This window comes from Neophocaena asiaeorientalis, unplaced genomic scaffold, assembly GCF_003031525.2.
Source record: "Neophocaena asiaeorientalis asiaeorientalis breed wild unplaced genomic scaffold, Neophocaena_asiaeorientalis_V1.1 scaffold477, whole genome shotgun sequence".
NCBI lineage: Eukaryota > Metazoa > Chordata > Mammalia > Artiodactyla > Phocoenidae > Neophocaena > Neophocaena asiaeorientalis.
In genome coordinates this window covers 2,497,344-2,511,876 of record NW_020172630.1, presented here as the reverse complement: position 1 = coordinate 2,511,876, position 14,533 = coordinate 2,497,344, and the positions used below count along the sequence as shown (strand labels likewise).

Genomic DNA, 14,533 nt, shown 5'->3' with positions numbered 1-14,533 from the left:
ACTGACATGAAAAGATGCCTGCTCCATATTTATCAGGAGGAAAAAAACAGAGCTGCAGAATTTTACCTTTATGGCCAGTTATTTTTAAGTGTCTATTTTATGCCTGTACATGTAAATGATTATTCATCCAATCAGCACAGTAATTATTGAGTGCCTACTATGTTCTGGGCACTCTCTTAAATGTGGTGGAGAAAAAATAAGCCACAGACACAAAATCAGGGGGCAAAGTGGAAGACTTCCCAGCTGGTGGCCGCCCTTTGAAGAACTTTCTAACACTGCATACGGCTGTTCTCTCGCGACCACGCACCTTTAAAACTTGGCTAAGGAACTCACATTTTCTAAGCTTTTATTTCCTCTCCAATAAAATTGGGACACTATTCCTTGCCCTGGTGGCCTGAGTTAATGTGAGTACCAAATGAGTGAGCATATATGAAAGTCCCCAAAGAATTAGGTGCTATGCACGTAAAAGGCATGAGCTTAGAGCTGTCCCTTTCTTCCAGGATAAGTTCAAGCCCAGTTTGTTATGGGAATGTCAGCTGAGACTGTCTCCTCCTACTCTGATCTATGTCACGAACTGCATGTTTCTTGTAAAAAAATAATCTGCACATCTCTCAAAAACACATTTGAGACAGGTCTGTATTCCTTACTTGTATGCTGTCATCACCTAGCAGGGTTTTTTTTTTTTTCTATTTTTTATTTTATATTAGAGTATTGTTGATTAACAATGTTGTGTTAGTTTCCGGTATACAGCAAAGTGATTCAGTTATACATATAACGTGTATCTACTCTTTTTCAAATTCTTTTGCCATTTAGGTTATTACAGAGTATTGAGCAGAGTTCCCTGTGCTATACAGTAGGTCCTTGTTGGTTATCTATTTTAAATATAGCAGTTTGTACATATCAATCCCCAAATCCCTAACTATCCCTCCCCCACCCTTCCCCCGGTAACCATAACTTCGTTTTCTAAGTCTGTGAGTCTGTTTCTGTTTTGTAAATACGTTCATTTGTATCACTTTTTTAAGATTTCACATATAAGTGATATCATATGGTATTTGTCTTTCTCTGACTTACTTCACTTAGTGTGATAATCTCTAGGTCCATCCATGTTTCTACAAATGGCATTATTTCATTCTTTTTAATGACTGAGTAATATTCCATTGTATATATGTACCACATCTTCTTTATCCATTCATCCTACCACCTAGCAGTTTCTTATATGTGTTTGCTAAGTCTTTACATAAGATTCCTCCCCTACTCCAATCAAGCCCAGAGAGTACAGTGTGAAAACATAGCTACTTACTAAATACTATAAAATAATTTTTGAAAAAAATATACTGGATTTAGTGGCTTTGGTTTTTGGTAATCTACTAGCATAGTAATCTGATTCATCAGAAAGCATTTATGGTGGACCTACTATGTGCCAGGCATTGTGTTACATGCTGGGAATACAGAAGTGATCAAAACAGCCTTGGTACCTGCCTTCAGAAAACTTTCAATCTAAGTGAGAAGACAGACTAAGTGCATTATGTGTATGTAAAGTTGATTATAGGAGAATCAGAGGGAATAGAAGAAAACATGGGAGGGTGGGGGAGGGAAGGCAGATGCTAACCTAGTCCAGGTTCGTTAGGGAATAAGGCTTATTTGAGAAACAGATCTCTAAACTGACTTTGCACTGGGAGTTACCTCGTTAAGAGGAAAAGTTTCGTACACCATTGTTTGGTTAGTTATAACAAAGATTTCATAATAAGAAATTGAAAGCTTTCAAAGAGATATCAGTAAGTTGATTACTATTTAAAAATGAAATATCACAGGAGTATTAGATAAACAATCTGCAACTAGAACTTTTGAGCACAGACCTCTTTATTTGCTATAAAATGTCTAATGTGCCCAAATGAAGTGCAACAAAATAGAATTTTTGTTTGTTTACTTATTTCCTTTTTCCAGTCTCAGAATGAAAGGAAGTATTTTACCTTTACTCTACATCCAGCCCCCCGAACTGTGCGTGTTAACTGTGGATTAAATGAGATTTAGACATGAGTCAGGGTCTCAGTAGGAACCTGATGGAAACTCAAATGAACAAATGAGGATAGTTTAGTGAAGGATCTATGTACAAGGACATGGGTAGAGTTAATGGAAAGCACCAAGTGATAACAACGCATCCCTGGTTAGAAATTGTCAGGACTCCTAGGAGCCAGTAAGCATCCTTAAATTTGCAGGGGAAAGGATGAAAACTGATTCAGGAAGCTGGAGAAAGAGCTGCAGTGACAGGGAAGGACCACTGGATAGGAGCTGTAGCCTTTAGTGGAGGAAGGCAGCCCTGGAGCCCAGAGCCTGGCAGAAAGTTCTGAGACTCCCTTCTCCTCTGATTCTTCTTTTTTTTTTTTGCGGCACGCGGGCCTCTCACCGCTGCAGCGTCTCCCGCTGCGGAGCACAGGCTCTGGACGCGCAGGCCCAGCGGCCACGGCTCACGGGCTCAGCCGCTCCGCGGCATGTGGGATCCTCCCGGACCGGGGCACGAACCTGCGTCCCCTGAATCGACAGGCGGATTCCCAACCACTGCGCCACCAGGGAAGCCCTCCTCTGACTCTTTCAACTCTTGCTGCTGCTGCCCAGGGACAAACCAAAAGGAAGCCAGAGAGAGAGGAAGCCCATTGATGCTGTGAGTAAAGGTCAGCCTTGTAGGATGCAGGGCTGAGTGGAGGAGAGTAGAGAGAGGATCTAAAGAGGCAAAAGAAAAATATACAACATAAAAAAATTACAGGGAATTATTATATTTCACCGTATTGTATTTTTTGTGCCTTTCTCTTGTTTATCCTCTTGTGCTAATAATCAGCTAAGATAGCCATAAAAAGATAAAACAATATTATGCTATGTGGTATGGGGGATCAGGTTATTTAATCCAGTTCTACAAATTCAGTTCTTCAGTGGATAATCCACAAAATGGATACTTAATTCCCACTGGCTCTCTATCATAAGCAGTTTGAAGTTTATCACCTTTCTCCTTCCATAATGGTAGAATTTTTAAGGTGTTTAATTTTCACAGGGAAGCTGAATTGTAATTGTCCATAAAGCACATCCACTGGGATATACATCTTTGTGCCTCTTCATCAGGTTATGTCAAATTGTATTTCCTAAGGTGCCCGACAGATTGCCATATATAACCAAGGAAATTCAATACAAGTACAATACAATGTACATTTAATACAAGGTATCTCTATGTACATTGAAGAATTCTGTTTACTGTAAGAATTAAACAACAATGCTTTGGTGTGTCATAAAAATAACACGCATAGTGAATATAGATGCTCCAAACATATTTGTTTGTTTTTTCCAGTCCAGTGTGGCAATGTGAATGTCAACCGAGGTTTCCCCCCAAGGTCTGGATGATGATTGAATGTGGCAGATATCTCCCTGTGTGAATACTTGATCCTTCAATTAAAAAGGAAAAGAGAGAACAGCTTTCACAACGTGGAAGAATGCCTTATTACTGTTATGATTGCCTAAAAACGGAATCAACGGAATCTAAAAAAGAACGTGCTTGGGAAATTCTACCTGACAAACGGATGGGAGGTGTTTCATAAAAGTTACACAAGGTTTGCTTCAAACTGTCAAGCCATTTTCCTAAGTGATTCACCGAATTCTATAATCTGTTTCTTCTAGGAAATCTGAGTATTTCCAGGAAAGAAAACAGATTCATATTTTGACTGTTTAAAAAGAAAGTTAGTTCAAAATAAAAAGTTAAAAAAAATAGTTATTCCTTTAAAACCAGAGAAAAATCAGGACAGAGATCTTAGAAGTGTTGAATCTTGGCACTGAGAGCGAGACACTGAACCCGTAAAAGTATCTGAAAAAAATATTTTTTTCACATGGCTACGTGGAATCCTACATTACGAGCATTTCTGCACAAAGTAGAGGTGAGGATTGCAGTGAATAAAATCATGCATTCTGAGTCATTCACACCTTGTTTTGTATTACGTTCCTACTTAACTAGCTGTCTTGCCTAGAGTAACTAAGTTGCTTAATACTTATAAATTTGAGTTTCCACATCTGAATGTTGGAATAACAGCACCTATTTCCTGGGCTAGTTATGAGATTGAAAGCTCCTGGCACATAGTTATAAATTGTAGCTGTTACTATTACTACTATTATTAGTACTAGCAGAAAATCAAATATTTCTTTCTCTGCATGGGTAGAGCACTTACTTAGTATTTACACGTACACCTTCATGTACATACATTCTAAAAATTTCTCTGTATCCTTTCTTAATGTGAAGGACAGCATACACAGAGTGTGTATAAATGTCTACAGTTAATTAGTGTGTTTACCACCCATTCCTGAAATAATATATGTGCTCAAAAAATTGAACTAAACTTTCTTTCAATAATGTTCTGTTGTCTTCATGGTACTATGTGTAAGTCTGCAAAAATAATCAACTTCCTAAAATTTTCCTATTCTTACTGAAATTATTGTCACTTCCTTGGTACATATCCATGTATGAATGCTCACAACCCTGGGTCAATACAAAATGCTAAATTAGGAAAATGTTTCCATAGGCTCCTCAAGTATTCTCTCCTTTCTCAAGGAGACCCTGGGACCCTTGTCTAACGGGTGCCCAGCTCTCATGCCCATCTTGACATTAGCAAATCCTGACGGCTATAACAAGATAGCCTTTCACACTGAGGCACGCAAAGCAGATCCAGCTTGGCATGCTGTCTCTCTTTAGAACGTCTACGAATTACCAGGCTGAGGAAACTGTCTGCCAAATGACTGAGTCTCTAAGTATGTACTTTGAGCCTTCAGTAAGCCAAGATGGAGGTGCCTTTCCACTGCCTTTGAAATCATCCCACCTGTATTACATAATTATGACATGCTCTAAATGTGCATTTATGTGTACTGTACGATTGCATACGCTTATGCTTCTCACATCAACACAATTACCATTTTATTATTGTCCCTGGCATCAGTAAACACTAATCCATCCAACAGCTGTTTAATACTCATCTTCTCCATGACTGGCACCCTGCCAAATGCTGGGACTAGAACAGCAAACAATGCATATAGAATCCCTGCCCTCATGTGGGTCACAGTCTAACAGGGAAACTATTTTAGGTAAATTTACTTAGGTAAGGATAGTGGAGAGTTACAAGAAATTCTACGTATTAATAAAGGATAAGAATTTCATATTTTATAGTTTTAGTTAGTATTTTAAATATATATATATATTCTACTGAGTTTAAAATGTTACTAAATATTATGCTAGACAAGGAGGAATAAGTTTGGTGGAGTCGGATATCTATGCTGATTTTAGCAAAGTAGACCTCAAGTGGGAGGAATAATCATATTTCCAGCTTCTAAGGCCAAAGCTTCTGAAGGGAGATAAAGCTCGTGAGAATTTGGAAGCTCTCAAAAGCGTAATTCTAATTATGCAATTGTAATCTACACAATACAGGTCACACATTTCTTAGACAGTAATCCTTTGTGCTGCTTCTCATTGCTGGCTAATGGTATGACAAAGGAAGAGCCAAGGTCCTACAGAATAAAGGGTTCTTATCCACCTTGGACCTAAAAAGTAGCTCTTCTCGGAGGTTTTAAAATCCTGCCTGAAATTGCAGCCTGCAAAGAACACCTTTGCCAGAGGGAATGTGGATGCAAAGGACTCTTGAGTAGAGAAACAAAGGTGGAGCGTCACACCACCATTTTTGCAGGTGTGTGAAGCAAGTCACCAGGATTAAGCAGGGCATATTTGAAGGAAGCAAAGCCTTAGGTGTTAATCAAGTGATAACGACCCAGTACTTGGCAGACTAAGGCAATGCATAGCAAGCAGCATTCTTTAGAATAGCAAAATCATGGAAACTTAAGTGTCCATCAATAAAAGATGGATCACATAAGCTGTGGTTTCACTCAGAGGGAGTTTACACTGCCTTTCCAAAGAATGAAGTTGAGCTACACTTAACTGCCATGGAAAGATGTTACCACCATATTGTTAAGTGAGAAAAGGAAGTTGCACAAAAAGAGATGAACTCACGCTTTTTTAACAGATGTATATTTTATGCATATATCTTTTTGTGATTACTAATTTAAACTTTTGTTTGTTTTAACCTAACACAGTCCTTAATTTTGATTTTTTTCTGGTTTTAAAGTTTATTGCATTCTATTACATCCTCCCTACATCTCTTTTTGTTTTTCATTGTAGCGAAAAACACATAACATGAAACTTACCATCTTAACCATTTTAAATATACAGTATAGTAGTGTTAACTATAGGCACATTGTTGGGCAAGATCTCTAGAAGTTTCTCACCTTGCAAAACTGAAACTTTATATCCACTGAACAGAAACTCTCCACTCCCCTTACCCCCAACCCCTAGCCCCTGGTAACCACATTCTGTGTCCCCGTGTTTGACTACTTTGGATACCGCGTATACATGGAATTATGTCATACCTGTCTTTTTGTGACTGGTTTATTTTACTCATATAATGTTCTCAAGGTTCACCCATGCTGTAACATGTGACAATTTCCTTCTTTTTTTTAAGGTGGAATAATAGTCCACTGTATACATATACAACATTTTGTTTATCCATTCATTTACCCATGGACATTTGGGTTGCTTCCATCTCGATTACTGTGAATAACTCTGCAATGAACGTGGGTGCACAGATATCTCTTCAAGATCCTTTTTTCAGTTCTTCTGGATAAATACCCAGAAGTGGGATTGCTGGATCATATAGTTATTCTATTTTTAATGTTTTGAAGATTTTTCCATACTGTTTCCCGTAACAGCTGCACCATTTTGCATTCCCACCAACGATGCACAGGGATTCTAGTTTCTCTATGTCCTCTCCAGCACTTGTTATTTTCTGTGTGATTTTTTTTTTGACAGTGATAATCAACATATTTTTTGATTGAGCGCCGATTATGTGTCAGGCACTAGAGCTGCTGGTACAGCATTGAACAAAAGATGCTAGAACAGGAGAAATTCTCTGAGCATGTCCTGAAGCAAAGAACAAGCTACCCAGCACAAGCTGTGGGGCAGGAGCAGGTTGGGGAACAAAGGAAAGAGGGGAATCGGAAACCAAGAGGCCAAGCTCCTAGCCCCTGGGTAAAGAGTATCCCCAGACTCCCTGCAACAAGAGAAGCCACCGCAACGAGAAGCCTGCACATCGCAACGAAGAGCAGCCCCCGCTCGCCACAACTAGAGAAAGCCCGCACGCAGCAACGAAGACCCAACGCAGCCAAAAATAAATTTAAAAAAAAAATTTTTTTTTTAAATTAAAAAAAAAAAAGATTATCCCAAGTTTAATGAGTAGGAGCTGATAGTTTAAATCCGAATCAGTTATAAAGCAGAGAGCCTGTTTCCTATGCCATGCTGGCTACAGGTTACCAATTGCTTGATAGGCAACAAGTGGATATTTATATATGAACCTTTTATACCTTTCATATTTTGTCACATATAGGTATGCATTGGGAAATACTTCTCATAGAAAGTGGGTTTACTGCTTCTCAACATTTTTTTATAAGGTCCTAATGAAATAATCCTTTATGTATATAGCTGACTAAGAGTCAAGATTTTGGAGCCTAGAGTGTACAAAACCAGACAATCAGTACCCCTTACAGAATACGACAGTCTAAATGTGTAAATACCTCTGGACCTGCTACATCTTAATAAAGACCCAGAGGGAAGACATTCCCACATCCTCAGGTTGCTTCTTCTCCATACACTTGGCACCTTGCACACATCCCTACCTCATTATTATTTGTTTACATGGACGTTTCTCCTAAGGAACTCTCTGGTCCTCTTAAGATCAAGGATTGGGCAAATTCATCTTGGTATCATCAGAATGATGGCACCTAGTGGGTCATCAAAAGTATATTTTGAATGAATACATTCAATTTTTGTAGGGCATAAGGAGGCTCTTGAAGTTATCTGGGTAAGAAATACTACGGGCCTTCATTAGAGGAGTACAGTTAATGAAAAATCAGGGGTGAGTAAGAACTGAACTCAAGAGTGCCTCCCAGGGCTTCTCTGGTGGAGGAACAGTGGTTGAGAGTCCGCCTGCCGATGCAGGGGACACGGGTTCGTGCCCCGGTCCGGGAAGATCCCACATGCCGCGGAGCGGCTGGGCCCGTGAGCCATGGCCGCTGAGCCTGCGCATCCGGAGCCCGTGCTCCGAAACGGGAGAGGCCACAACAGTGAGAGGCCCGTGTACCGCAAAAAAAAAAAAAAAAGTGCCTCCCAGGTTTCTGGTGGTACTCCTGGGTGGTGCTAATCAGGGAGAGGGGAAACACAGGAGAAAGGGCCGGTAGAGGGGAAGAGAGCATCAGGAGAAACAACTTGGATATGTTGAGTTTAAAATACAATAGAGATCCGTGTGGGGAACTCCTGAAGGGATGCTAAAGAGGGACGACTCACCCAGAGGGTGTATTTAATATTCTTTCAGTATTTTAAGAATGTATTTATTTTTTGGCCTCGCCACCCGGCATGCAGGATCTTAGTTCCCTGACCAGGGATCGAACCCGTGCCGCCTGTAGTGGAAGCGTGGAGTCTTAACCACTGGATCGCCCGGTAAATCCCCCAATACTCATCAGCATCTTGATGGTAACCAAGTCAACGGGATATGATGATTATTCAGGTCTTTGGTTGGAGCACTAGAATCTACTCCTTTAATCAGTGCCCCCAAGATGGTTCTAATAATCAGATATGTTTGAGCAGCACAATTTAAAATCATTTGAAAGGGTACCTGTAGTAACATAAGGCTGAAGCCTATCTTATTTTCCAATTGTATTACTCTTCCACAGCATATTCAGAAATTAGAAAGCAACCACAGTGCAGCATACTGTAATATGGGCCTAGTTCCATTCAACTGGAACTAGGCATACTCAAGAAGAGGAAATTAAAAATTCTTAAGTCAAATGCAAAATCCAAACTCCAAAAAATAAACCCACCTAGTCCCAGACCCCACACAGCTGAACAAATATATTTCAGAAACAAATACATGTCAAACAAACATATCCCGGGATCTGGCCTGTAACTACTTCTATCCTCTCTGTTGGTATCATGAAAGACTCAGGACTCTACAATATATACGCTAATGATTGAATGAAAATTTCACAAGACACAACTAAATCAATTAAGTATTATTAGGTATCAGCAGAAACTACTCCACTGTGTTAGGCTCCATGAAGGAAAAGAGAAATAAATGATTTATGGTCCTTAACATCTGGTGGGCCTGTTTGACATGCGCCCAAATAAATTTGGGCCAAGGATGAATAAAGTACGTGTCATGATGATGGCACAGGAAGAGGATACATGGTCAAGAGAAGAGAGGAAGCTTGACTTACACTCAAGAAAGAGTGAAATGATTGCATAAGAGGCTTAACATTTAGTCCTGAGGAATGAGTTAGATTTGGAGAGATGGTAGGGATCGTGAACTCCAATTTTATAATCCAAGGAAACTGGGGTTCATGGCATTCAGTAAATTTTCCAGAGTAAAATCAGAGATAAGATTTGACTCTAGGACTATTTGACTCCATACCCATGTTTTTCAACCAGGAGGCTAAAAAGGAAAGTGTGTTTCAAGGCTATGCCAATGCAGATCGAGTCGCAAGTTGGGGCTGATGTGAATGCCTGACTAAAGAATCTGGACTTTATTCTTTGGGTTTTTAGAGGGAAGTGTGGGAGCTTTGAAAACAGATGAAGTGACAAGATAAACAGCCAACGATCAGATCCTCCTCTAGGCAAGGGAGGATAGAAACTGAACACTGGAATATCTGAGGAAAGTGGAGAGAGAAGTAATGAAGAGAAGAAATTTTTTTCTTTTTAATGAAACTATTACTTAAAAAATGTCTAACCATTGCCCCACAGTAAAAATTCTGAAAACTCTGATGTGATTAAACACAGACTTTAGAATAAATGAACGTGTTAATACCAATCTTCTAAATCTCCCAAATTCTTATGGTTCAATGAATATACTTTAAAACTGCTTGTAAATATATAACACATAATACACAAAGATTCTTTGAAATGTCGAAAGTATTTCTTTAGTCCACCTAGGATTCTGGGGGCAGTTATAGTCACAACTACTGATTAGGAGGAAGGGAAATGTCTACTAAACAAATCATGTAACAGCAGTTAAGAGCAATCCGACTGGAATAAATCATTCGCATTTTCATTGCCACCTACAGACCAGGTTTCTTTGTGGAGCACAATGTATGACAAGATTGTTGACTGTTTAAGTATCAAATAGCTATCCATTTACTTTTTACTAGGAAATTTGTAATAGTTCAGGGATAACTTCAATAGCAGAGATAATCACTCACTGTAATTATTAGATCTCTCTCCCTTACCTCAAATATATCTCATGCATTTGCCAAAAGTTTAATTAAAATGAGATGACTGGAGTAATTAATATCACAGTAAACATAAGACAAACTAATAAAATTGTAATTCTTCTTCTTTCACTCTTTCTGGCTATGCTAAAAGAGGCCATTTCAGTTTTCAGTAATGAGTTTCCTAAAACAGTTTCTATGATATTAAAAGTCTTCTTGATATTTGTCTTAAAGAGGAACAAAATTTGATGTGATGTAAGCTTGACCAGTGTGGAAAAATGACACTATGTTATATGGAACTTAAAGATATTTCCAGTAAATGAATAAAGCAATTTCTGTCCCAAGTTACTACAAATTCTTTATAAGGTTTTATTTTAGCAAACTTTAACTGGCTAACCTAACTCTCTAAACTATTTTAAGACATATATATATATATATATATATATATATATATGTGTGTGTGTGTGTGTGTGTATATATACACATACATATGTGATATATACACATATCACTTAGAAATATATACAGTCCATTTCAAGTTAAACAAGAATAAATGAATATATATTTAATGTATGCATGCTGAACTATTTATAAATAACATATTAAAAATACAGAGTTCCAAATGGTCCCTTTTAAGATAAACTTATTAAAGCAAAAGCAGTTTGAAATACAGTATGTGCACGAACTTTCTATCTCCCTACTTCTCTAAGAAAGAATGAATAACAGTCAAAAACAAAAAGTCATTGAAAATATAATGTCACTCTCACAAGGCCATTCTTTGGGAATCCTGGTTCGTTCTCTTCACCTCTCCCAGAACATATTAAACCATAAGATGCAGTACATAAGAACTATCAAAAGGGAGCACTTTTGAGCCACCAAAATTGTATGTTAACCTAAAAACCACAATCTCCTAAACTACAGACAATGATACTATCTCAGGTATTTTATGTGCTAAAATGATCATTAAAAATTAAGCACCACATATAAGCTGCCATTTAGAATATTAATTTACCTTTGCTAATCATCTTTTTAACTTGAGGCTAAAAGAGTTCACTTACCATTTGGATATTCAGGCTCAGTCCAGGAGATGTTAAAGGAGTGAGGTGAATCCGGGTGCACTTTGGGGGCTGGCACGCCTTCGGGGGCCCTCTCCTCAGTCAGGGCCTGGCTGGCCTCACTCACTGTGCATCCACCCCCGGTGCAAGCCTGGACAGAGAGACAAAAAGAGCACATTTCACTTTGGGGTCCCAAAGTTTAGATGAGCATTGAAGAAAGAGAGTTCACCATAAAGAGTTCCAGATCCTTTAAAAAAATGCTCTCCTTTTTAACCTCCCATCCCCCAAATAAATTTGTTTCATTGCTGAGGTTTGACATTTAATTCGTTTGCTTTTTAGGACACGAGACATCCATCTCCAACAATCAAGCAATAACCCAGAATGAAAGAATGTATGGATTATGAATACATCCTAAGTTAGAGCCTAGAGATGGGGCATATATTGACTGTGTGAATAGCCACGATGAAGTTATCCTCACACAAAGGTTCTTAGAATGAATTACACACACACACACACAGACAACTGTGTACACCATATGAGAAAACTACTAGAGATTGAAGACTACTTCAGGACAAAACAAGTGATTTCTAGGAAAAAAAAGAGCACAGGAAGTATAATCGCTTTCTACTTACTGTAGCGTGAGCAACACGTTTAAAGAACACAATGTGAAATGGAATAAAACCATATTTCTCATAAATTGACAACAAAGCAGCTGTTGAGTGAATGTTTATGGGCTTTAAGGGTCAAGTCATTTACTTACGTGCCGGGGAAACTGAGCTTCAATACGTGGCCAACAAACTTAAAATGCTCACAGAACCCCCAAATTCCCAAAGGAGGGAGGTACTACTAATTCCAGAAATGGATTCATGGATATTAGGGATATTCAGAAACTTCTGTGTACATTTTCATCATAAACTGCCAACAATTCCAAATAAATGTTTCAGTATATGAGGAAAATATCACCCCTACCTATGAGATAAGCACTTCTCCAGGAAATTGAGACATGAACACAGTTTTTCCAGCCTATGTCTGCTAGTAAATATCAGCAATTATGTCTTTACATAACACAGCTATTTGAAAACTACGCTAAAGCTTTGTTCAGTACCTCTTTAAGTTACAACTGTAATTTACACAATAAGATGTAAAGATCTTTCAAAAAGCACTAAATTTTACCAGGAGCATTAAGAAAATGAAGCGAAATCATAGGACAATGTAAAAGGCAGGCATTTTCATGGAAGGTAGATATGACTAATAGTAAAACACCGAAAGCCCTCTCTATTTTTTCGGGGCTGTACCAAGCTTTCCAGTTTGATACTGAAGGAATGACCTTTTGATACTTAAAGCAGTTAGAATTCTTTTTCCTAAAGACAGAAGAAAGCTGACGGATTTTAAAGGTATTTTCTTATACTGAAGTACACTACTTGTAAAGTTGCTGCAAAAGAGCTTCAAATTCTTCGCTCTAAGTAACAATAAATGGTCCGTAGACTCAGAGATCAATTTTACCTCTTATTGTAAGAAGACAACAGTAACCCACGTCTTCAGGATAATTTCTCAGCGTAAGCAAGTTTCAGATGGGCTAAACTGTGGCCTGGGCATGAAACTGCATTAAGATTGGGGACCTAATTAACCTCTGCGGGCTTCCTCTAATGCTCAGCTGTGGCACGTGCATATCTCTGTAAGAGATAAACCATACTCATCCTGAGAACAGAATCTTGGCAAATAAGGAGAAATCAATTGAGCTCCTGATTCGAAGCCCTAGGACATGTTGCTATTAGCCCAAGAAATAACTACCTGAACGTTAAAACAGAAGAATAAAAAAAAAAAAAAATTTCCAACGTGCTAAAAGTCCACCAGAAAATGTGGCAGGAAAAGAGGCTGTATGAGACAGCTGAATTATCGAAGGAAAATGCTCAAAGGAGCATACTTTCCAGTCCTTAGAGACAGATAAGTCCATCCACTGGCATTTCATAGACTTTTCTTTCCTTAGGAGGGGAAAAATGTTGTGGCATGTTATGCTGAAACTCAAACCACACTGGGATGTAATTCTGATAGTCTCTTTGTCACTATTGTTTTTCTTATTTGTGGCCTAAGAATTCCCCCCGCCATCTCTCCCAGAGAAATACTGTATGTACTATGTGACATTTCACTATGCATTTTTTTAAAACAGAGCGTGAATTAAAATTCACTTCGTTTTGAGAATTTTATGGAATGGGGAATTCTGGAATAAATAAAGACATCCTCTGGTTTGGAAGGACTGTTTGTTGGGCTGTGTCATGGAAGACCCATAAACTAGCAACTTGATAAAAAGCCTCTTAAGGGTCCAAGGAGTTTATGAGAGAATTTTTCTTGGAAATGAACCCGAATTTACAAAGGGGTTGCTGAAACAACAGAATTACCTGCAAGATATTTTATTTTGTTCTTTTTCTCCCACGTTCTTTCTGTATGCGTTTAGAGGCGCTAGGTGAGTGGGGTGAGTATCTTAGTTCCTTCGATAACGTAATAAATGTTCTTAAAGTTGTTTCTGGGTATAGCTTTTATCAATTACAAATATACTGTTTTAAACTGAGAAGTCATACTACCATCCTGAAGTGATGAGTAACTGGTCCAAATAGGAGATTCAATTTTGGTACAGTAAAATGCATAACTAATAAAAGCGTATCAATTATTTTTGAAATCATGACTATTAAGAACATCTAAAACTAGCATTCTCTTTTCTAAGAGGTTGTTTTCAGATAAGTAGCATCTGACGATGTTAAGAACGCAGCATATCTTTAAAGTATGAAGAAAAAGAACAAGGCCATGTTAGCTAGAAATGATCTTTAGAAAATTTAAAGCTCATCAGTTCCAAGAACCTTTCCAGGAAATATACTTAACATTCATCAAGAGGCAAATGTGACTATTTTTAATATGAATTTATCAAACTATCAAAGTAATATGAATATTATCAAACCATACATATCTCGATACCTGTCTTACAAGCTTCCTTATTTAATTGCTGGCTTATTATCTTAACCAGGAGCTACCACACTTTGCAATACCACTTGTTGAGTGGAACAAAATATTATACTGCTTCTTCTAGGACAAAGAGCTTGTATTTTGAACCACACAGTCCCTAACTCTGACATTTTACAGCAAGTTATTTGATTCACATC

General features: G+C 38.2%; 1 protein-coding gene across 1 annotated transcript in view; it reads right to left on the bottom strand.

The window, feature by feature from the left end:
• USH2A (usherin) overlaps positions 1-14,533 on the bottom strand; it is a gene marked incomplete at its 3' end in the record, with an annotated part of 720,880 nt that overhangs the window by 322,315 nt on the left and 384,032 nt on the right. Inside the window, exon 34 of the mRNA XM_024739202.1 lies at positions 11,385-11,532. Coding sequence (XP_024594970.1) covers positions 11,385-11,532 — 148 coding nt within the window. The remainder of the gene's footprint in view (positions 1-11,384; positions 11,533-14,533) is intronic.